Below are 25,948 nucleotides of genomic sequence, written 5' to 3' on the forward strand. Positions count from 1 at the left end.
CAGAGAGTGAAGGTACACCGATTGTTGTTGAGGAACCACATGTAGTATCCCGATGCCTAATTTGGATTAATTATATTTCGGTGGGATCGGAAGGACCGAACAGGGTTCGGATCGTCCGATCAGGGTTCGGATCGTCCGATCAGTATTCGGATTGTCCGAGACAGGTGGATGGAACCGTGGAAGACATGCAGGATTCGGATCGTCCGATCAGGGTTCGGATCGTCCGATCAGGGTTCGGATCGTCCGAGACAGGTGGCTGGACACGTAGAAGACATGCAAGGTTCGGATCGTCCGAAGTGGGTTCGGACCGTCCGAAGTGTACTGGATCGGATCTTCCGAAGTGGTTCGGATCGTCCGAACGTTGGCTATAAATAGAGGCGCGAGGCTTCATTTCTTACTCGCCAATTCCGAGTGTTCCAGAGCGTTTCAGTCGTTTCTGATAGGTTTCTAGTCTTTTTCCGAGGTTCAGGCACTAGCAGGGAGCTACTGGTTTTGTAGCGGAGCTGTGCTCTATTTGGGAGCTAGCGGCTTTCAGTGGGCTGACTGCGGACGCAGGCGTGAGTTTAGGGCTGATTGTTAGGATCTGCTGGTTCGAGGTACGAAAGTACTATCCGAGATATCCTGGTCGAGTATACATTCTTATATGTGTTGCATGATTATTTGCTGCATTGTTATATGTTATATAATGCATGCTATTATGTCACGCTTTATGATGCATGTTGCATTTCATGTTGAGCCGTATCTCCTTCGAGATAGCCTTTATTGTTGAGCCGTATCTCTTTCGAGATAAGCTATATCTTGTGGGGACGCTCAGCCCTGTCTTGTGGACGCATGGACACCGAGAGTACACAGTGGCCGACGGGTCCGGAGGGCTTCGGTGATCCGGGACATTTTAGGTCCACGTCTGATCTTGTAGTGGATGCAGTGACCCAGAGGAGTACCGCGCGGCACTATCCACTTGGCGCCTCTAGACTGAGCATATTGAGATCTTTTGTGACTCCTGTTTCTTGACTACCCTGGTATCATATCATAGCATGTGCATTTCATATAGGCTTGTATACTCATGCTTTTGTACTGGGCGTTCTTATCGCTCACGTCCTCGGTTTTGTTTATCTTGGACACCCCATTCCCACGGGGCAGGCCTCAGGTTGGATGGCTCAGGAGGAGGAGGAGGAGGACGTTGAGTAGCCGGTTGAGTTATTTCTTCAGTACTCTTTGATTTCGATATGGTTGTACCATATACTTTCATTTTAATTTGAGTTGTTCTGGATTTTCGATTGGGTTGTATAACTTTCATTTGTTGACCTTTTCCGCCATTATCTCTGATTGTTATTAATTAAGTTAATTGCATGCTTAGTTCTTGATTAGTAGGTGATTCTGGAACGGGTCACTACATTTATGGTATCAGAGCATGCGTATGATTTTGGGATATAGATTCTGTTTTGGGATTTTTCGTTGACCATTTTACCATTTTTTCCCCATTCTATGTTGTAGCGATGGCTGACCACTTTGGTGATGAGAGTAGCCAGGGGAGTGTAGGTCGTTGGGGTGACCAGGACGATCGTAGGCGTCATCGTGAACATCGTCATCGTCGTGATGGTCCTAGGCGTTTTGAGATGCACCGTTTCATTCAGATGGGGCCTAAGCCTTTAGTCGGTGGTGAGACTCCCGATGATGCTGAGGATTGGTTAGAGCGCATGGAGAGTTGTTTTCGTGCATTCCAGTGCACTGAAGAGCAGCAGATGAAGACCCTTAGTTTTCTTCTCGAGGGCCGTGCGCGTAAGTGGTGGCGATCGACTTCTGCGCCGATAGTCCAGTCTCAGGGTAGGGTGACTTGGGCCGATTTCCGTGCAGCTTTCATGCAGCTATACTTTCCTCCAGCCCTTCGCCAGGCAAAGACGATTGAACTTCTGAATCTTAAGCAGGGTAGTATGTCTGTTGATGAATATCAGCAGAAGTTCTTCGAGTTGTTACCCTTTGCTCCTCATATTAGTGGCAGTTCTGAGGTCAAGTATGACCATTTCCTTCAGGGTCTTAACCAGGAGATCTTTGATCGAGTCACTGTCTGCGATAATCCTACTTCTTATGATGGGTTAGTGAACCGGTGTCGCCAGGCAGAGATCAGTCTCCAGCGTGGTAGGTCTATTCTTTCTTCTAGACCTCCGAGTACTTTGAGCCCTCGATCTCAGTCTTTCAAGAAATCTGGTTCTTCTTCTTCTGGATCTGGATCACGGTCTAGCGGTGTTTTTCGCTTTGGTAAGAAGAAGGTTTCTTGTGTGCATTGTGGGAAGAACCATCCGTCGGAGCAGTGCCGATCAGCCGCGGGAGCTTGTTTTCAGTGTGGAGAGATGGGTCATCTTAAGAAGAATTGCCCTCAGTTGCGAGGTGGAGCAGGATCTGGTTCCGGATCTCAGACGACTGTTCAGCAGAGGATGCAGGGTCAGGCAATGGGTAGTTCAAATCTTCGACCTCGTGCCCAAGGTCAGGTTTTTGCGCTGAACCAGGATCAGGCTGCAGATGAGACAGAGAGAGTCATAGCAGGTACTTTTTGTTTATGCGGTATTCCTGCTTTTGTTCTTATTGATACCGGAGCATCACATTCATTCATTTCTGCAAGATTTGTTAAGCGTCATAAGTTACCGTATGTTTCTCTAGACGTCATTCTTTCCGTTTCTACTCCGATGGGTCATTCGGTGTTAGCAAAGCGTCTAGTGATGGGTTGTCCCTTAGATTTTGAGGGTAACGAATTGACTGCAAATCTTATGATCCTAGAGATAGAAGATTTTGATTGTATTTTGGGTATAGATATATTGACTACCTACCGAGCTACTGTGGATTGTTACCAGAAGCTTGTTCAGTTTCGTACGACTGAGAGCTCTAGTTGGTTTTTCTATGGTGAGGGAGCGCGACCTCCGATGCCAGTGGTATCTGCTCTGAAAGCCTGTCGTGCTTTAGAGTCGGGCGGGGAAGGCTACCTCATCTATGCGATTGATTCGTCCACAGGTAGTGTTGGTATAGATGATATTCCAGTGGTTTGTGAGTTTCCTGATGTTTTTCCAGATGAGATTCCTGGTTTTCCTCCGATTAGAGAGGTGGAATTTGGCATCGAGTTAATGCCAGGGACTACACTGATTTCTCGTGCCCCCTATCGTCTTGCTCCATCAGAGATGAGAGAATTGAAGCAGCAATTGCAGGATCTTCTTGATAAAGGTTATATTCGCCCGAGTGTTTCACCTTGGGGAGCTCCAGTCTTGTTTGTCAAGAAAAAGGATGGATCGATGCGATTGTGTATTGATTATCGCCAGCTGAATCGTGTGACGATCAAAAACAAGTATCCATTACCTCGTATTGATGACTTGTTCGATCAGCTTCAGGGTACCTCTGTTTATTCCAAGATTGACTTGCGATCGGGTTATCATCATATGAGAGTCAGAGATGATGATATTTCCAAGACTGCATTTCGTACTCGATATGGGCATTACGAATTTCTAGTTATGCCATTCGGATTGACAAATGCGCCAGCGGTGTTTATGGATCTGATGAACCGAGTCTTTCGGGATTTTCTAGATCAGTTTGTTGTGGTTTTCATCGACGATATCTTGATTTATTCTCACAGTGTGGAAGAGCATATCCATCACTTGAGGATTGTGTTGCAGATTCTTCGCGAGAAGCAATTGTATGCTAAGCTGAGTAAGTGCGAGTTCTGGATTGATCGTGTAGTATTCCTTGGTCATGTGATTTCCAAGGAAGGAATTTCTGTGGATCCTAGCAAGATTGAGGCAGTGCTGAATTGGTCACGTCCGACGACGGTGGCTGAGATCCGTAGTTTTCTAGGTCTGGCAGGGTATTATCGTCGCTTCATCGTGAATTTCTCTCAGGTAGCTAGACCATTGACGCAACTTACTCGGAAGGATGTGCCATTTGAGTGGTCATCTGAGTGCGAAGATAGTTTCAGAGAGCTTCGTCGACTTCTGACTTCTGCACCTGTTTTGGCGTTACCGTCAGGATCTGATGGTTTCAGTGTTTACACCGATGCCTCTTTTCAAGGCTTAGGGTGTGTGTTGACGCAGAATGGTCATGTGATCGCTTATGCTTCCAGACAGTTAAAATCTCACGAGGAGAAGTACCCTATTCATGATCTAGAATTAGCTGCTATTGTGTTTGCGCTAAAGATCTGGCGTCATTATTTGTATGGTGTTCAGTTTGAAATCTTTACTGATCATAAGAGTCTGAAGTATCTGTTCACTCAGGCTGCGTTGAACATGAGACAACGTCGTTGGATGGATCTACTTAAAGATTATGACTGTGTGATCAAGTACCATCCAGGTTCTGCGAATCTCACAGCCGATGCTCTTAGTCGCAAGGTGAGAGCCTCTGCACTTCAGACCAGTGCTATGTCTAGTACTGTCCAGGATTGTTGTTCGTTGGGGTTTAAGTTCAAACATCGGAAAGGTATGGAGAGCATTCGTGTTGCTACCATTTTATCTGAGCCAACTTTGTTCGCTCGGATTCGAGATGCTCAGATGTCTGATCTCAAGACTCAGAGATTAGCTCGGTTGGTTGGTGGAGATAGCAATTTCCATTATCAGTCTAATGGTCTTCTATGTTTGTCTAATCGGGTTGTAGTACCAGAGGATGATACTTTGAGGGAAGAGATCTTGTCTCAGGCTCATCGAAGCAAGCTGAGTATTCATCCGGGAAGCAATAAGATGTACAAAGATTTGAGGACACGATTTTGGTGGAAAGGGATGAAGCGCAGCATTTATCAGTTTGTCTCCAAGTGTCTAGTTTGTCAGCAGGTTAAGGCAGATCACCGTCGACCGGGAGGATTATTGTTGAACTTACCTATTCCTGAATGGAAGTGGGAGCATATCGCGATGGACTTCATTACTCACTTGCCATTGTCTTCGAGGAACAGTGATGCTATTTGGGTAGTGGTGGATCGACTCACCAAGTCTGCTCATTTTCTGCCATATAACCGTGATTTCACTTTCGATCGTATGGCTCGATTGTATATTCAAGAGATTTTACGTTTGCATGGAGTGCCAGTCAGTATTGTTAGTGACAGAGATCCTCGTTTTACCTCACGATTTTGGGGTAGTTTCCAGTCAGCATTGGGTACTTCACTAAGTTTGAGTACGGCTTATCATCCAGAGACCGACGGTCAAACAGAAAGGACTATCCGTACACTTGAGGATATGTTGCGAGCTTGTGTTATGGATTTCGGAACCGCTTGGCAGGATCATTTGCCTTTGATTGAGTTCGCGTACAACAACAGCTATCATCGTAGTATTGGTATGGCACCATTTGAGGCGTTGTATGGGCGACGTTGTCGTACTCCATTATTCTGGGATGAAGTTGGGGAACGACATGTTGAGGGACCGGAGTTAGTCCAGCAGGCTATTGATAAAGTTGCAGTAATCAAGAAGCGGATTAAGATTGCTCAGGATCGACAGGCTAGTTATGCGAACACCAAGCGTCGACCTCTTCATTTTCAGCCAGGTGAGAAAGTGTTTCTCCGAGTTTCGCCTTTTCGCAGGATTTTGAGATTTGGTCTCAAGGGTAAGCTGTCTCCGAGATTTATTGGTCCATTTGAAATATTGGAGAGCGTGGGAGATTTGGCTTACAGACTTGCATTGCCGCCGTACCTATCAAGTATTCATGATGTGTTCCACGTATCTTTGTTGAGACGATACGTAGCGGATGAGTCTCACATCTTACATCCCTCTGAAGTTCAACTTGATTCGGATTTGTCTTATGTGGAACGACCAGTTCGGATTCTAGATCGCAAAGACAAGGTGTTGCGGAATAAGATCATTCCTCTTGTATTAGTGCAGTGGCATCGCCGAGGCACTGAAGAAGCCACTTGGGAACTAGAGAGTCGTATGCGGTCAGAGCATCCAGAGTTGTTCTAGTTGTAGTATTTTCAGTTATGATTGTAATTTCTGTTGTACTTTCGGTTGTAAATCCTTCTTAAGTTGAATGTATTGTTGTTCAGAATTGTCATTCTTCAGTCACGATTTCGCGGACGAAATTCTTTTTAGGGGGGAAGAATGTAGTATCCCGATGCCTAATTTGGATTAATTATATTTCGGTGGGATCGGAAGGACCGAACAGGGTTCGGATCGTCCGATCAGGGTTCGGATCGTCCGATCAGTATTCGGATTGTCCGAGACAGGTGGATGGAACCGTGGAAGACATGCAGGATTCGGATCGTCCGATCAGGGTTTGGATCGTCCGATCAGAGTTCGGTTCGTCCGAGACAGGTGGCTGGACACGTAGAAGACATGCAAGGTTCGGATCGTCCGAAGTGGGTTCGGACCGTCCGAAGTGTACTGGATCGGATCTTCCGAAGTGGTTCGGATCGTCCGAACGTTGGCTATAAATAGAGGCGCGAGGCTTCATTTCTTACTCGCCAATTCCGAGTGTTCCAGAGCGTTTCAGTCGTTTCTGATAGGTTTCTAGTCTTTTTCCGAGGTTCAGGCACTAGCAGGGAGCTACTGGTTTTGTAGCGGAGCTGTGCTCTATTTGGGAGCTAGCGGCTTTCAGTGGGCTGACTGCGGACGCAGGCGTGAGTTTAGGGCTGATTGTTAGGATCTGCTGGTTCGAGGTACGAAAGTACTATCCGAGATATCCTGGTCGAGTATACATTCTTATATGTGTTGCATGATTATTTGCTGCATTGTTATATGTTATATAATGCATGATATTATGTCACGCTTTATGATGCATGTTGCATTTCATGTTGAGCCGTATCTCCTTCGAGATAGCCTTTATTGTTGAGCTGTATCTCTTTCGAGATAAGCTATATCTTGTGGGGCCGCTCAGCCCTGTCTTGTGGACGCATGGACACCGAGAGTACACAGTGGCCGACGGGTCCGGAGGGCTTCGGTGATCCGGGACATTTTAGGTCCACGTCTGATCTTGTAGTGGATGCAGTGACCCAGAGGAGTACCGCGCGGCACTATCCACTTGGCGCCTCTAGACTGAGCATATTGAGATCTTTTGTGACTCCTGTTTCTTGACTACCCTGGTATCATATCATAGCATGTGCATTTCATATAGGCTTGTATACTCATGCTTTTGTACTGGGCGTTCTTATCGCTCACGTCCTCGGTTTTGTTTATCTTGGACACCCCATTCCCACGGGGCAGGCCTCAGGTTGGATGGCTCAGGAGGAGGAGGAGGAGGACGTTGAGTAGCCGGTTGAGTTATTTCTTCAGTACTCTTTGATTTCGATATGGTTGTACCATATACTTTCATTTTAATTTGAGTTGTTCTGGATTTTCGATTGGGTTGTATAACTTTCATTTGTTGACCTTTTCCGCCATTATCTCTGATTGTTATTAATTAAGTTAATTGCATGCTTAGTTCTTGATTAGTAGGTGATTCTGGAACGGGTCACTACACCACATCTTCCTGAAGAAGCTCAGTACATCAACAACAAAAATTTTGGTGGCTATGGAGGATATCGAGGTAACCCTCCACTAATACTTATCATCCTGGTTTGAGAAATCATGAGAATTTTTCATATGCAAATAATAAAAATGTGTTGAATCCTCCACCGGGTTCCATACATCAAAAGAGGAAGGAAAGCATTCGTTTGAGGATTTGGTAGGGACGTTTGTTGCCGATACTGGAAAAAGAATGGCGAGGACTGAGTCTCGTCTTGACAATATGGAGACTCACATAGGAAATATGGGTGCCACGATGAAATTTTTGGAGACGAAAATCGGACATCTGGCTAACGCATTGAGATATCAGAACATGGGTCAATTTCCAAGTAATACTGAAGTTAACCCAAAGGAGCAGTGCAAGGCAGTTACTTTGAGGAGTGGAAAAGAATTGGAAGTTCAAAGTCCCCAATAAAAAGTGGACAGTGAGAAGGCAGTTCAAGAGGGTGAAACTGGGGATAGAAAGGAGAAGAAGACTAAGGAGTCCAAGACTGAAGTTGAAGTTGAAAGACCTCCTATATTGAAGCAGACCCTTCCATACCCTCAGATGTTCGAGAAGAAGAATTTGGATGATCAGTTTGCGAAGTTCCTAGAGATTTTCAAGAAAATTCACATCAACATACCATTTGCTGATGCTTTGGAGCAAATTCCAAACTATGCGAAGTTCATTAAAGATGTGATGTCTAAGAAAAGGAAGCTGCAGAAGTTTGAGACCGTTAAACTGACTGAAGAGTGTAGCGCCATTCTGCAAAAGAAGCTACCACAGAAATTAAAAGATCGAGGGAGTTTTAGTATTCCTTGCTTTATTGGTGGTTCTCAATGTAGTAGAGCTTTATGTGATTTAGGAGCAAGTATTAATTTGATGTCATTTTCTATTAACAGGGAATTGGAGCTTAGAGAGATTAAACCAACCACTATCACCTTAAAGCTTGCAGACAGAAGTCTCACGTATCCACGTGGGATCGTTGAGGATGTACTGATAAAATTTGATAAGTTTATTTTTCCTGCTGATTTTGTGATTTTAGATATGGAAGAAGATCATGATGCTCCATTAATCTTTGGGAGACCTTTCCTAGCGACTGGAAGGCCATTGATAGATGTGCATAAGGGTGAACTCACCTTGAGAGTTGGTGGAAAAGCAGTTATTTTTAATATCTATCATGCCATGAAGGGCTCAAATGAGTTAAGTACTTGTAAAAACATTGATGTTATAGACTCATGTGTATCTCTTGATTGTGCAGGAACTAGGGATCCTTTGGAGAGTTGTTTGATAGGTGCTACAGGAACTGCTGATGAAGATGATTGGGAAGTGAAAGAGCAACCTGTGGCTCTTGATGTATTACAGAAAGAAAGAAAAAAAAGATGCACCACTTGAGGAGTTGAACGTAGATGAAAAAACTGATGTAATACCATCTTCCCCTGACATGAAGGAACTGTCAAGCCACCTTTGCTATGCATTTTTAGGTGAGAAGTCGACATATCTGGTAATCATCTATTTCTCCCTTACTTGTGATGAAAAAGATAAATTATTGAGAGTATTGAGGAAATTTAAAACTGCATTAGGATGGCCGATTTCTGATATTAGGGGAATTAGCCCCACTATATGCATGCATAAAATTTTGATGGAGGAAAGACCAGAGAAAAATCCCCAACTCTGGGGGCAATTAAAATGATCTCCGGAGGATCAACCGATGGAGTATCTAACCAGGCCCGGAAAGCTTGGAGCCGGCGAGAAGTTTTGAATGTGAATGTCCTAGGTGGAGAGGAAGAACCAACCATTAGTTTCGGGCCTCATGATTTACAAGGAGTCATCCTACCTCACAAATGGTCATCCGAGCTAAAATTGCAAATTATGATATAATGCGAGTATTCGTGAACTCGGGCAGTTCCGTGAATGTCATATTCCAAGAATATGACCAGATTGACTACCTGGGCAGAACCTTCTAGTGTGGCCGCCGAGGCATATGCCTGAGCTTTAGCAGTTGCCTGTTGAACAAAAGCTTTCTTCTCAGAAGTGGCTTTCCGGGCAGCGCGTTTTTCCTCCTCAACCGCCTTTTCAGCTGCCCATCTTCGGGCGAATGCTTCTTGCATTTCCGAGTTATCTATCAAAAAACAGGGGAAGAGAAGGAATGTATGAGAAATCTGAAGCCACGACTAAATTGGTCCCTAAAAAAGTAAAAAAAAAAAACCCTCTGGGGGCTTATTAGCCCGATCAGAGGGACCGAGGATCCGAATTTGGTAAGAAGAAGGAATAGAGCCTAGGACTCTAAGATCTTCCTCAGCCCTGGGGCGTAGAATACTTTCCATGGCAGAAAAATAGAGAACACCCAGAGCCCCAAGATGAGGAGAACTAGGAGCCCAGACTTTACCATTCCCTTTTTTTAGAGCTAGGGAAGGGCCAGAAGCAGTGTGCTTGGTTTTTTGCTTTTTTGATTTTCCAGGGAAATGATCGGAAGAAAGTTTTTTGGGAGGGGAAGAGGAAGAATCAGAGTGCATCGCTGCAGACTCGTAACAAGACGAGCCATGCGCATTTGCCCCAGAAGTACAGGAGGTAGAATCCGACATTTTCTAGGAATAAAAAGAGTGAGAAGAACTTACGAGTTGACGAAGCTAGACGGAAGGAGTTGTGATCGTCGGAGGAAGAAGAATGCCGGAAACGAGAGAGGTTGCAAAGAGAGTACGAGAGCGTAAAAATGGAAAATAGGGGAGTCTATGGCCTTATATAGGCCGAGGAAATTCATCAGAACCATCAATCTAAAAACGAATGGATGGACGAGATGTCTCTCGAAAATTGTGCGAGGAATTTGAATAGGTGGGTACGAAATTCGAAGCGACATTCGACCTTTCGACTACTAGGGCTTACCTCATACTCACGTCAGCCCTATGCCCTATGAGTTTCCCGCCCAAACCTATTTCTTTTTATGCGGGTTTGCAAGTAGAACTCTAGCCCGACTATTTGAGGGAGGGAGTGGTGATATCCCGGGAAATACCCCATAATTATCGGGGTCATCACCAATTCAGAACTCGGGTAAGTAAGAGATCTGAGCCGCCTTGCTTCGTGTCAAGCAGGGGCCGAGCTCATATGTCATCCCGAGATAGAGCCCGGGCAGCCAAGAGACTGGAGTAGCGAGGATGGAGTTCATCTGTGAGCCCGAGAGGATAGAGCCCGGGCATTCCAAATACAGGTATCATGTCTTAGATTGTAGGTATTGGGCACCATGACTTGGTCATCATGAGGAGATTTTTTGGCATATAAAAGAGTGACCAGACTCAATCAAAGTAAGCATGAGTTGTCAGACTTAACAGTGTTAGTAAAACAGAAGCATGTGCAGCCATCCCATCATGAGTAGTAGCTGGGCATTGAAAAAAAAATCACCATTGATTTTCTTCCTATAAATATTAATGTTTATTTATTACTGAAGCATTCATATACATATTCTCTTGCAAAGGAAACATTTACTCTCCTCACAAAATATTGACTTGAACATCAGAATGGCTATGCCGAAAAACCATTCGACGCTCTACTAACGATCTCTGTTATTTTCTTGATTGTGCATGTATTTCAAAAGCAAGGAAAACCCCTTTTTTTGGACAATCATAGTCCGACCCGAAGAAATTTCTCACTCATCTCACACCTAATTCACCCGGTCACATCATATATATGTGTGTGTACCGTTGTTATATGGTTTGATTTTGGAGATATAAAATAATGAATATTTATATTGCAGATATATTAAACATATTTATAATTTGCATGGATAATGTGTATATTTTTACACAAACAATTTAGTCATTGCATTAATTTGTTTTTTTTTTTTGGATTGGGTGGTTTAAAAATTAATTTGGTATCATGATATTAATTTTTTAAAAAATATCCAAAATATCATAGTTACAATAACAAATCTAATCCATCATAATCTAAAAAAATATGATAAAAATTAACTCCTAAAAAATTTAATATTAGTTTATGAATGTTTTGGAAAAGTAAGCCAATATTTTTATTGGAATACAAAATGCATGCATTGTGTGATACTCCATATATAGACCAACGTAGCAGTACGTAGAAATATCGGGAAACAATTGGCGGTGTTTTTGGAAATTGGCCCCCTTGGGGTGCGGATGGGTGTAGCCAGTTGCCATGTGGTGAATCCAGTTGGGCTGTGTTTCAGTGAACACGTTGTTCGATTATATGCCATAAATCTAATGTAAATTATTGTTATAATTCTTGCCTTGCTCGATATTTTTCTTAGAATCATCCTCCGACGAGGTTTTATATATATATGAGTAGGTTTCTTGTAAGACGATTTCACGAATCTTTATCTGTGAGACGGGTCAATCCTACCGATATTCACAATAAAAAGTAATACTTTTAGCATAAAAAGTAATATTTTTTCATTGATGACTCAAATAAGAGATCCGTCTCACAAAATACGATCCGTGAGACCGTCTCACATAATTTTTTGCCTTATATATACTTGTATCATTATTATATATTATTAATAATTTTTAATATAAATTTGATTCAACACAATTTTATTATATTTAATTTTCCAACGGATAAAATAATTACTATTAGTGAAAATAATTACTATTAGTGAATGACAAAAGAGGACACGTATATTTAAAACATGCTCGATAGAAGATAATAAAGTAATAATGAAATGAACATTTATTTGCATCTGATTCTTTGTAGTCCATTCCAATGAGAATTATCGTGTTCCAATATTCAGGAAATGACAAAAACTTGTGTGAGAGGGTCTCACGGGTCGTATTTTGTAAGACAGATCTTTATTTCGGTCATCCATGAAAAAGTATTACTTTTTATGCTAAAAATATTAATTTTTATTTTGAATATCGGTAAGGTTGACCCGTCTCACAGATTAGGATCCGTGAGACGGTCTCACATTAGACCCACCCTCAAGAAAATAGTCATTTCATCCATTTACTCATCGTTTTTTATATTTATAAATTTTTTCCCTAATTTATCTTAGCTAGTATAAATATGTATCTTAATAATTATATAATTATTTAATAAATATTATGTACAATAATTTGAATGAAATAAACTAATCGTTTCATTCATATTTATTTCATTCATATTCTCTTTCCATTCAAAAATAAATTATATTCATACGTTATTTCATTTCAATATATCAATAATGACCATGGTGATCATGAATATCATATATCTTATATATATAGATACGCATACAGATTTGGTTTTAGAGAAAATATGTCGAAACTAACTTTGGTGTTATAGTTTATGTGATACTTATTGTCCCACATCTTAAAAAACTAAAAATTTAAAATGAGTTTATAATGGGCTACAATGGACTTCTATAGTAACTTGGGTTAATCATTTTCGTAAAGCAAGGACGAATACGAAGTAGTTGCTATAGAGACCCATTGTACAGTCACGCAGCCGCGAGCCCGGGCTCGGGACGTGACAGTTTTATATTTAAAATAAATTTAAAAAATAAATATCTCAAAGTACAAAACAATTTATGATTTTTTTATTTGATAAAAAAATCATAAAAATATATTTTATAAATTTGTAACTCATATCTCGTCAACTTCCATAAACTTTAAAATTACTAACATGTCTCATTATCTTTATCTACATTTTAAATTTCCAAATGATCATATATATATATATATATATATATATATATATATATATATATATATATATAGTTTTGATATGCTACACACCTACCGTGCACACTTATGTGAGCACCGATGAGGTCACAAAAAAGTTTGAGAGAAACACAACACTGAAAAGTGAGGTTCAACTGAAGGCAAATCTGGAGATCTCGTGCAAGGTTTTTACGTGCGCCTCAAATCCGAAGGTAACTCGATGTTGTCGGAAAATTTCTCACTCTCGATAGAATTTGTGTGTGAATGTGTTAGAAAACCTTGGGTATAAAAATATGTGCGTGAATGTAAATCGAAGTTGTTAGAAATAAAAATTTGGTTCGATGTATGTGTGAATGTAAGTGCAGCTCAAATAAAAATTTTTCCGTGCGCCTCAAAAGCACAGTTTGCTTGAAACCTCACAATTTTAATAAATGAAAAGAAATTTTAATATCTAAACAAAATTAATTTTGTTCATTTCATATTGTAGAATGGAAGAAAACAGCGGCGCTGAACTGTCATACATTCCCCAAGTTGGAGACAATCAAAAGCCAGAAATATGGATGAAATTCGAATCTTTGGAGGAGGCGTTTTCGTTCTACAACCAATACGCACGAGAATCTGGGTTGTGGGGCGGTAGGTTGGACGGGAGAATCGATTTTGTGAACGCCCCTCTGTCCCCCTCTGTCCGGCTTTTTTAAAAAAATTAAAACAACGTTTAGAGACGGTTTTTAAGTAATTCCCGATTTTTCAATCAATGTTTAGATTTGTATTAAAATCAATCGAATCGAAATTTTTTGTTTAATTTCATTTTTATATAAAACTGAATCGATAGACCGATTTTATTAATATAAAATTTATTTAATAAGTTTTGTTAATTTAGTATGAGTTTTTTGATATAATCTTTTTAAATTTTTATTTTATGTATATTTTTATATTAAGCAAGAGCCCCTTATACTAAACATAATTTGGTTTTGTGACGAACATGCGTCTATCAATAAATTCAAATACACATTCTTTAAATTGAAATATTCACATATTTCATTGAGATTTGTGCGCACCCGGACTCTTCTATTTTTATTTTACATTGAGATTTTAGTCCAAATAGCCCATGTAGCCAAAAAAAAAAAATTAAAAATAAAAATAAAAAATAGAAGCCTATTTGAACGACAAAAGCACCTCTTAAGCAGTGTTTCTTTAGAACACAAGTAAAAAGTAATTTATACTAGTTACTTTGTACAAGCAGTGCGTGTGTGTACAATCTTTTTTATAATTATCGAGAGACTAAAGTAAAATTTGACAAATTATCGAGAGCCTAAAGTGCTATTTGAATTGTTGAAAAAAAAATAAAGAAAAAGTGTTTGTTAAATTTTAAAAACAAAAAAAAATTATAACATTCCTATTATATAAGGGCAAAATTGAGAAAAAAATTGGTGTCTATTTTGTCTCTATTAGCAACATTCTTAATATATAGTATAGATTTGGATAAAACAATTAAATTTTTTAAAATAAGAAGTTGGAGTTGATAACTACTTTTTGTTTTTTTTATGACAATAGAACTAGCAACGGACATCTTCAGTGCGCATCAAAGAAAACACTCAAACTAATGTAATAGTCTGCAAACTATGTTGGTTAGGTAAACTGTTCTGGGCAAACTATGTTTGATAGACTTGCGAGAGAAAATGTTGATAGCGAGAATCAAACCAATGATCATTGGTGAAACATTCAGATGTTCCCACCAACTTGGATACTTATCCGTGATGACCAACATCATCCTTTGTGTATTGTATCTATATCCTTTCACACGTACATCGATACATGTTAGGATGACCCCTAGCGTCTTGTTATTTTTCTCTAAGGAGTGTACTACCTCGTTATGAACCTGAGTGCCGTTTCATCAGAGAAATTTGTGAATTTGTCAGACTAATCATTGAGCCCTCCTCTGTTTCCTAGGATATTCACCCGTCCGTGCAGCCGGTACGGAAGAGGAACGGTCCGGACACTCCTGTGCACGGGAGGGACGTGCCCGATCACTCACAGTGATAAATGTATAAAAAACAAAAAAATTGCTCAGCATTTTCCGGCTTAGATCTACCTGCGGCTCGCTGCCGCAGGGTAGGTCACTCCGTTGTTTCCTCACCATGCTCCAATGTATGAATATCTTGAGAGTGTCTGTAAAACTTTGCTATCTAGGTGATTCCTAGATTTATTTGATGGACAGAACAAATAAAAAGTATTTGAAATAATAGCTAAAATTTTAATGGGGTTTCTATCTTAATTTTGTAAATGACGTCAGTTCTTCAATCAGCATCATTTCTCTGTCTTTATCTAAATTTGGACTCTATTGCCAATTCTTACATTTTTTCATTTTAACTAAAACACTTGTTTTATGTTTTAGATGTGTTGAATGTTACTGTTTTCTCATTTATTTCCATTGACACGGGATTTATACTAGTTTTAAATGGATGATGGGTTACAACTGGCATTTACTAATTTTATGCCTATTTACGTTTATTAAAACATTAATTCAACTATGACTTCACACCAATGTCTAGAACTCACCGCGACATTTTCCTTGCTCATCCAATTCCTCGACATTTCAATTGACAATGAGCTCTGATACAATCTATATTATCATATGGCACCCCTACTCCAGTTTGGTTACTAAAGGACGATTTCATCGTTTTTAATTGGTCAAATAAAATAATTGAACCGATCATTGTTTTATATACTAATCAAAGTATTATACATATCGATTCTCGATAACAAGAGCATTGAATAAATTATAGACGTGTCATGCAGAAAATTCTTATATGTAACACCCCTTCCTAAAAGCCTAAATTTTTGAAGTGTATAGTCAATTTAAAATAATAATGATAATAATAAATAAATAAATAAAACTATTTCGTGTTGCAAATTAAAAGATATTTGTTTTAGACATTAATGTTTAAAAAGGTTAGAATGAAATAAATAAAAATGCTTCTAAACAAATATCATTTAATGAATTTTATTGTCCTACAAATGAAGTTTTACACTACAAACACATAAAATATGGTTCTAAAATAATATAATCTAAATAATCAAATAAATAAATCAAAACAATATATATAAATATATTAAATAAAATTTAAAAATTAAAATAGGATGGAAAATAGAGAAACATAGAAAATCATCTCCAAAAATTCTCAAATTTTTTATACAACTAATCTTTTCATACCGAGAAACAAACATGTTTAGGTGGTGTAATAAAATAATCAACTGATTTTTCTCAAAAAATCAAAAATCACGAAAAACAGTTTTGGAAAAATTCGAACTTGTGTTTCAGGTGCTAGTTTTTTAAATCTAAATATTGTTGAGTAGGTCTCTTGTGAGACGGTCTCACGAATCTTTATCTGTGAGACAGGTTAACCTTACCGATATTTACAATAAAAAGTAATACTCTTAGCATAAAAAATAATATTTTTTTATGGATGACGCAAATAAGAGATCTGTATCACAAAATACGACCTCTGAAACCATCTCACACAAGTTTTTGTCAATCTTGTTTGTATGTTTAGGTCACATTGGATGTTTCTTTTTTCATAGGTTTCGGGGATATATTTTACTCCCCCATTTCCATGTGTTCCTCCAATTTGCTTCTGGAATCAAACAGTTCATACTTGCGAGCTTTAATATTTGCAGTTGGATAAATCTTTCTTCATTCATTCATTTATTTATTTTATCTCTTTGGCTCATTTGCATCTTCCTTGGAACGAAAAGGTCCTTGCACATTTCCACGTACCTCCACAGCCGATAATTGGAGAGAAAACGTGGAGAGAAAGGAACGATTTCTCATATTCTTTTTATGTGAGATGGAAATGATTTCTCTTATTCTTCTCTCTTTTTTTTTTTTAAAAAATATATCTTCTTCTTTCGAGGAATTTTCCCAAGGAAGCACTCTATTCTGCAAGGAAGCACTCTATTCTGCAATTTTGCAAACAGATCAAAAATAATTTTGTTTATATGTTCAATCATTCAAAATGCAACCAAAAGGAAGATGAGAAATAAAATCAAGAACACAGCCTAAAATGATTGAAAAATTACTTTAAAAAGCCATCCAAATGACACTGCAAGTTTAAGATTGATATTCTTTATAAGTCAGTTTGTGTAGCGTTAGCATAGAGGGAATAATCTGTTGTATAGGAAATCCACTAGTATGTAACAAGCAATGTATCCTTCATCATCCAACAGAACATGGAGAAAATAAAAGACACCAAATGGATTCCAATCTATTCCCCCTTTGGCCCGAAATAAAGTTGGTATTCTACCTTTCACGTGGCTTACTGATTAAGCCGCGTTTCATTCACACAGAACACCTTGGAATATTCAGAAATTTCTTGACTTGAGTTTCATACTTGGCGATAAGAATAATGTGCTTTCGACCTATTATACCAATGAGGCAAGCCTTTGATGATGGTGAAACCAGCTTTAATGTTCACTGCACAAATCAAAATGAAAATGATGTGTCTTCTCCGCATCCAGCTTCTGGATGCTGTAACTTCATCTCTGGGAAGTTCAGTCTTTTTCTTTTTGATATTCTCCAATCAAACTGTCAGACAACGACCTTTACGCCTGTCATCCAGGGATCAATAGATGATTAGCAGTGAATGTTAATTATGAAGTTTTGAAATCCATATTAGTTGCTAACATGTGGGCAATCCTAGACGAGCATTCATAATCTCATTGGCATAAACAGTGCATTTAACAAACAAATATTTATTACACACCATTTAATACAACCTTTATTCAATAGTTTTATGCCAAATGCCACAGTTCAAACTAGAACCTCAAAGAATCCTCCTCTTGCTCTCCCAGATTCAAGGACGCTACATCGAAATAAAACAATTGTATATATAAATATATATTAATAGAAAAGCATGGAAGTAATAATGCTATTTAAAATGCATGATCATGTGTGCATGCGGATGATGCAAATTTCTTAAGGGCAAAGGGAGGTCATAATTCTAGGTATATTTCGAATATAAGGAGAGAGAAATCACTGCTCAAAGTGACCAAGTTGACATCTAAAGAGATGTGTAGCATTTTGGTACATAGGATTGTTCACTGAATCGTCACATCTAATAACGGTATTGTTGCACTCTGGCCCATAGGATCAGTTGGAGGCTCGCCAATGCTGCAATATTACAAGAAGCAAGGGGAAGCTCATTGGTCTCCAACAAGTATCAACACATATTACAAGTATGATAAAAAAGTTGGTGCTTCAAAATATTCAAGGTCAATATGTCGTGGACCCAATTATTATTGGGCCTAGATCTAAACAGCTCAGGACTCACAAGCCATAGAAGTGTCCAGAAAGAGGGAAGAGAATAAAAATGTGAGGGAGAGACCTGTTATTCATTCTAATTATTTTGTTGCTTGAGGGCTGTAACTAGCTTGGGCTAGGGAGAAGAAGTTGCTAGCTGTTAGCTAGGGATTTTGTTCAGAGTTCATCTCTAGGCAAACATTTCTATTTTGGCCACACGACTTCAAACATGAATGCAAATGATAATTTCATTAACACTAGGGATATGAAATGATTGTCATAAGATTGATTGCCCTGTGCTAAGTTGCATGCACATCACGAGCCCCAAAACTAGAAGCCAGTTAGCCACACTGCACAAGGACCTTCTGAAGTTGCTAGCAAGCTGCAAATTCTTTTCTTTCTTGAGAAACTGTCAAGTGCACAACTTCCTTCATTCCTCTATTACTAAAACAAAAAAGAATTAGATAGAAGAGCTGAAGATAGAGAAACATACTTTATTGCGCAAGAATTACTTTCATTTGATGCTTTCAGTAGCAGAATCTGAAGTAGCCAATTTACAGCTTAAGTAAGCCAGCGCCAATGTTGATGTATACATGATGAAGATCATGATTCATGAGTGGAAAGGCTGGAAGGATATTTAGACGGCCCGGCCTTAAAAATTTTATGTAGACTAATATGTGTGTTACCAATAAATAGCAGTAAATCAATGCATCTGTTTGGAAAAGCTGGCAAATCCTGGCACCATCTTTAAACCTTTTCAAATAGATGATGCATGCCTCCAATTGTAGTGCTGAATAATGGAGGGATTGAACATAGATAATTAACATCCTTAAAAGTGTTGTCGAGGTACGCAGAAGAAATCAAACTTATATGATTACTATAGATCAATAAAGAACACCAAACAGTAGAATAATAGTTAAACTCAACGTAAAAAAAAAGGCAAAAACAATTTTGTAACACCAAGATTTGGAAAAAAAAAACTGATGAATTGACAAGAATCCATGTCAAGACCCACTGATCTGCATGAATTCAGCATGAAATGTTTGCACTCTGGGAATCTAGATGCAACTTTTACAGTCTGATTTCAGGCTGACAGTGCATTCCCAGTTGCTTCTGAAATATGAATTTACATGCTGGAGTTAATGGAACGTCTAAACATTAAAGGAAAGAAGTAGATACAAGATGGAATTCATACGAGAAATCTGAAACCGAGTGGATAGAATAAAAGTACACATTATCTCTCACACATGCATGTGACTATAACCCACTTAAGGGTAGAAAAAATAAACAGAACTTGTTACCTATCTAAAAGAGCTGTAACAAATAAATAATGAATCATAACTAAATGCTGATATGATATGATCAATCGATTTACCAATAAGAATGATATGATCAATGGATTTACCATCTACACAGCATAAAAACTAGAACATCAGTAACTCCAAGATGTTGGCTCATGCACTTGAAGTTTTAGCAGGGATGTTCTGTTTCAACTTCAACTTTCCACTGATAAGAAGATCATAAGTCGCATCATCAGGAGTGAGACCTCTATCAAGCATTTCATCATGCAATCTAAAAGCATCTATCAAATTTCCATCCCTGAAATATCCAGCAATCAACGTATTATAAATAAGTATGTTAGGCGATATGCTCTTTTTCTTCATCTCTTCCAGGATTTTGGCAGCATTTTCCACCTGTCCTTTGTTACAAAGACCATTCACTAGAACCGAGTATGTGATAACATCTGGATGAATGTTCTTGACAAGCATTTCTTGATAGAAATCTGAAGCGAGAATTATATTTCCCTCCTTTAGGAGCCCATCTATCAAAGTGGTATAAGTTTCCAAATCACCCTTAATTTCCTGATTCTTCATTTTATCATACAAGTCAAGTGCTGATTCCATATTACAAAGGTTTTTGTAGCCATTGATCATGATGTTGTAAATAACTTTATTTGGGGATAGACCGGCTTGAAAAATTTCATCGAAAAGCTCGGATGCACTATTCATGTCACTTCTTTTGCTATATGCATTTATGAGTGCACCATATGCAGTTATATCCATGTCAACACCTTTCGCCCGCATTTCATTTAACATTTTCAAAGCAAGATCTGCCTTTTTGTGCTTGCAAAATCCGTCAATTAAAGTGGTATAAGTTATAACGTTGGGTATAATTCCTGTTTCCAACATCTCCTGATAAACATTCACTGCAGAATCAACATTACCTTCCTTTATAAACCCATCAATTATGCTATTATAAGTCATGCACATGGGACTAAAACCAGCCTCCACAAACTTTTGCATTCTATCTTTTGCTTCAGTTGTTCGGCCTGCTTTGCATAAACCACTGACAAATGTGTTGTACGTGAAATCAGAGGGGGAAATTCCCAAGTGCACCATTCGGTTAAACATTTCAACAGCCTTTTCGGTTTCATATTTCTTGAAATACCCATCAACCAATATACTATATGTGACAACATTTGCTTTCAAATTCTTTACTCCCATTTCAGAAAGTAAGGCTATAGCCACATCCATGTTCCCCTTTTTGCAGTGCCCCAGAATCATGTTGTTATAGGAAACCACAGTCGGTTCAACTCCCTGATCAATCATCTTGCACCAAATTTTATGCGCTTCATCTACCCAAAACCCTTTACAGAACCAGGAAATTAGATTATTGTACGTAAAAGAATTGGCAATTCGAGCTTCAATAGCCTCATCAAAGAGCTTGAGTGCTTCGTCCAGCATTTGAGCCTTCAGGTACCCTTTAATTAAAGAATTTACAATATATACAGTGGGAAGAATACCGGCCAATTTCATTTGGAAATATAAATCTCGTGCTTTCCCCATATTTCCATTCCTACAACATCCTTCTATGAGGACTGCATAGGTGACCTTGTTAGGAATAAGCCCATCCTCAACAATTTTATCAAACAACGCCAAAGCAGCATTCAAATCTCCCTGCTGATAATAGCCCTTCATCAAGCTAGTAGCAACAACCAGATTCAGGGAATGCCCACTGCTAATCATATCATCCTTCAACCTTAACGCCTCTATCATGTTCCTCTGCTTCACACATGTACAAATTACATTCGTAAACATACCCTCAGAGGGAATCCAACCCTTTTCCTTCACCTCACTCAACAAGGCAGAGGCGGCAATGGAATCCAATTTCATACAAGAAGCACGAATAGCTGCAGAATAAAGAGGTTTGGTCAGATTAATACCTCTACCCTTTGCCTCCAGAAAGTATTTATCAGCTTCGTCAGCCTTACCCTCTTTAAGGAAGGCACGCATCATCTCATTCACGGTGCCACAGTCATAACTTATATTCTTTACACACAAGTCGTTGAACAATTCCCGTGCAACATCAATCTTGTTTGCTTTGATCAATTTTCTCAACAAGTTATTTAAAACAAATATAAATGGCGTTATACCATTACAAACCAATGAATGGTAGCAATCCATCGCATCTTTTAACCTCCCTTCTCTAATACATCCATCCAACAGGTAACTAAAAACACGCGGCTCCAGCTCAAAACTAAACCTCTCAGCACAATCGATCAAGTGATCAACAAGCGCACTGGATGAGGTGGGCGAATCATCAGACAAGTAACCATGCACCAAATTCCTAGCTACAGTATAATGTCCCTGGGAACTCATTAGTATATGGAGCAATATGCATAAAGTGCCCGGTATTCCACGCGCGAAATCACGCTGTTTCTCGACCCATTTGAAATAATTGAGCGCATAAACGGGATCATTTCTATGAGCTAGAAGGGTTTCTATGACATGGGTTTGGCTCAAGTCAGATTTTCCTGAAATGGAGGTTTGAAAAGTTTGGATTTTGATCGAGTTTTGTGGCTCCAGGGTTGAATGTGGCTTAGCAGGGTCGAGCTGTGAAACAAGTGCTGGATCTGTAGTGGAGATGGAAGAAGATGATGATGATAAAGATTTGTAGCGAATTAATGAAATCAGTGATTTTTGAGGAAACGATGAAGCTGAGGATTTCATTTTCTCGGGCTGTTCTCTGTACACCAGATTTGCAATTGCGGCATAAACCCCCTCGCGACAGGGTTCGGGGCAGATGAATAATCCACTATTAAATATTTTAATTAATTTTTCCTTTTCAATCAGAAAGCAAAGTGATAAAAACTAGGTTTATCAGATGACATCTTGCTAATGCGTTTTAGTCCAACAATTTATTCAATGTGATACACGCATTGAAGGGGCGGATTCTACTGTCATAACTAAAAGAAAGTGACAATATCGATTCATTAGTCCATCTCATCGTATCTAATCCGTTGAAATGACGGTTCGATGGATTGTAGATGTCTCGTACTGTTAATCCGTTTTGACACAGCTAGACTCAAATTTCAAAATTATAAATTATTATATAATAAACAATCTTATTTCATGCATTTGATTATTATAATCACATCATCTTTCATTCTCCAGAGATGAGCCCATCCAAATCGAGTCCACACTGGATTATGAGCCCCGATCCATCCCTAGCCAAGGTAGAAGGCCCAGGTATTCTCCCAGGTGTGAGTGTCCAACTCATTCATATTCACTATATTACTTTTCAGCAGCACTGCTCTCTTTTATATCCTTAATCTTTGACTTGAGCGTCGGAGGGCAACGCCAAGACACCCTCTCGGCCCTTTTCTAATGATCTACTTTTTAGGCTCAGAGCAAATTCGAAGTCTGTGTCTAAACTAACATACTTGTTGGAATCAGTCCCTAAATTTTCAGTAAGTATCAATCTTGAAGAACCAGAATTAATTTTGTAAATCATCAGGGAATATATGAATGTAAGCTGCATTAAGTCGTCCAGCAAATTGTACGTGAGCTTCAATTGCTAACTGAGAAGAATTAACAAATACAATATGGTAAATAAAAAATTAAAAATAAATAATAAATAATAAATAAAATTGAAAAAGGGTGGTGAGTGGCTCTCGCATCGTATCTGATGATACCCCCGTAAGAGCTCGAGTCATGGATGACCCGGAATATCAAATGGATTCCCAAATCCGAGTAAGTCTGCAAGTGGATTCTTCTGGAGCCGGGCAGGTGCAAGCCCATGCTCTACTCTCCGGGCAGTCATAGGCCCGGGCTCTTGTATAAATCTCCAGGGAGGCGTTCTACCCGGCCACCTCGGTATGAGCACCGCACTCGAGTATACTAGCAGAATAGGATGTGGGCGACTGTCCCATCTCTGACATCGTGCCGATGAGTTGACATGTCAGAATATAGGGTGTGCTCAGCCGTTCTACTATAATTAGTAGGTAGCACGGAGAACGAGGTCATCATTACTCCTCATACTATAAATACTAGGTTATCTCTTTACATTTACATTGGATTCATTCACACCAATATCACAGCCATCACTTGGCTACATTGGTTTTATTGCTTGAGTACTCTGCTGACTTAAGCATCGGAGTGGTCACGCCGGACACCCCTCCGGCGCCCATTCACGAGTTCCTCTCCTTCTCTGCAGGTCATAGTGGAAGCTATAGCTCACAAGTTCATATACTTTGCTCATTTTCCTGAACAACACTATAAATTATTGATTCGATCCGGTGGAGCACCCGACCCAGCTCACCCATTTCACTAGGATCGCATCATTGGCGCCGTCTGTGGGAAATTGAGCTCAAGACGTAGATATGGTTTCCATTCAAAAATAAGCCCAACTCTGCTTGGCAAACATACAAGTCCGACCAGCTCGGCACTCAGATCTTATATGTGGATTTTATACGGGCTCAAAGTTCAGCAGCTATCCCGGATTGAGGTGGAAGACCATTTGTTGTGCACTCAGCAGCATACAGCTATATTAGTCAACTAATATAGCTCAACCAGAGAAGTTTCACTCTACCGAAAATGAATTTGGATTCAGTATTTCCAGGTTAGTGATTTGGTTTTTAATAAAACTAATACAGCAGGAGAAACAAAATCTATTAAGTCCGGGAGGTACGAGGCCCCGGCACGTTCTATTAAGTCCGGGAGGCATGAGGCCCCGGCATATTCTGTTAAGCCCGGGAGGTATGAGGCCCCGACACATTCTTGAAAGTCCAGGGTTCTTAAACCTGGCTCGGGACCCCGTACCTCGACCATTCATGAAGGCCAAGGCTCCGCGCCTTGATTATTTATAAGCCCAGGGTTCTCAAACCTGGCTCGGGGCTCCGTACCTCGACCATTTATGAAGGTCAGGGCTCCGCACCCTGGTTATCTATTAAGTCCAGGGTTCTCAAACCTGGCTCGGGGCTCCGTACCTCGACCATTTATGAAGGCCAGGGCTCCGCACCCTGGTTAGCTATTAAGTCCAGGGATCCGTACCCTGGCTCGGGGCTCCGTACCTCGACCATTTATGAAGGCCGGGGCTCCGCACCCTGGTTATCTATTAAGTCCAGGGATCCGTACCCTGGCTCGGGGCTCCGTACCTCGACCATTTATGAAGGCCGGGGCTCCGCACCCTGTTATCTATTAAGTCCAGGGTTCTCAAATCTGGCTCGGGGCTCCGTACCTCGACCATTTATGAAGGCCAGGGCTCCGCACCCTGGTTATCTATTAAGTCCAGGGATCCGTACCCTGGCTCGGGGCTCCGTACCTCGACCATTTATGAAGGCCAGGGCTCCGCACCCTGGTTATCTATTAAGTCCAAGGATCCGTACCCTGGTTCGGGGCTCTGTACCTCGACCATTTATGAAGGCCAGGGCTCCGCACTCTGGTTATCTATTAAGTCCAGGGATCCGTACCCTGGCTCGGGGCTCCGTACCTCGACCATTCCTAAGTCCGGGAGATATGAGGTCCTGGCATCTTATGCAAAGACCGGGAGGCACAAGGCCCCGACATCTTATCTCAAGTCCATGAGACACGAGACTCCGGCATTTCATCTCATTTCTGGGAGACAGGAAGCCCCCGATGCTTTTATAGAACAAGATTGATTATCTCTTTGGGAATCCAAGCATGACTGATCGGGACAGCGAGTATGACTCTAGCCCGACTATTTAAGGGATGTGTGATGATACCCCCGTAAGAGCTCGAGTCATGGATGACCCGGAATATCAAATGGATTCCCAAATCCGAGTAAGTCTGCAAGTGGATTCTTCTGGAGCCGGGCAGGTGCAAGCCCATGCTCTACTCTCCGGGCAGTCATAGGCCCGGGCTCTTGTATAAATCTTCAGGGAGGCGTTCTACCCGGCCACCTCGGTATGAGCACCGCACTCGAGTATACTAGCAGAATAGGATGTGGGCGACTGTCCCATCTCTGACACCGTGCCGATGAGTTGACATGTCAGAATATAGGGTGTGCTCAGCCGTCCTACTATAATTAGTAGGTAGCACGGAGAACGAGGTCATCATTACTCCTCATACTATAAATACTAGGTTATCTCTTTACATTTACATTGGATTCATTCACACCAATATCACAGCCATCACTTGGCTACGTTTTATTGCTTGAGTACTCTGCTGACTTAAGCATCGGAGTGGTCACGCCGGACACCCCTCCGACGCCCATTCACGAGTTCCTCTCTTTCTCTGCAGGTCATAGTGGAAGCTAT

At 40.2% G+C, this 25,948-nt stretch overlaps 1 protein-coding gene and 1 long non-coding RNA gene across 4 annotated transcripts; both read right to left on the reverse strand.

Moving 5' to 3' along the window:
* Window positions 1–17,322: 17,322 nt before the first annotated feature.
* On the reverse strand, window positions 17,323–19,402 carry LOC140813238 (uncharacterized). 2 transcript variants are annotated; one of them, XR_012113857.1, is made up of 2 exons: window positions 17,868–19,402; window positions 17,323–17,699 (listed from the first exon to the last, which is right to left on the reverse strand). It is a non-coding gene; the product is annotated as an uncharacterized lncRNA (long non-coding RNA). The 2 variants fall into 2 exon arrangements; XR_012113858.1 differs by having other exon boundaries at window positions 17,855–19,402.
* Window position 19,403: 1 nt separating this feature from the next.
* LOC140813237 (uncharacterized) lies at window positions 19,404–22,492 on the reverse strand. 2 transcript variants are annotated; one of them, XM_073171723.1, is made up of 2 exons: window positions 19,796–22,492; window positions 19,404–19,503 (listed from the first exon to the last, which is right to left on the reverse strand). In XM_073171723.1, exon 1 carries the CDS (start codon window positions 22,398–22,400, stop codon window positions 19,845–19,847), a length of 2,556 nt encoding a protein of 851 aa, XP_073027824.1. In that variant the 5' UTR covers window positions 22,401–22,492; the 3' UTR covers window positions 19,404–19,503; window positions 19,796–19,844. The 2 variants fall into 2 exon arrangements, 1 of the variants encoding a protein (XP_073027824.1); XR_012113856.1 differs by having other exon boundaries at window positions 19,411–19,503; window positions 19,766–22,492.
* Between the last annotated feature and the right edge of the window lie 3,456 nt (window positions 22,493–25,948).

This window comes from Primulina eburnea, chromosome 14 (assembly GCF_022965805.1).
Source record: "Primulina eburnea isolate SZY01 chromosome 14, ASM2296580v1, whole genome shotgun sequence".
Classification (NCBI taxonomy): domain Eukaryota; kingdom Viridiplantae; phylum Streptophyta; class Magnoliopsida; order Lamiales; family Gesneriaceae; genus Primulina; species Primulina eburnea.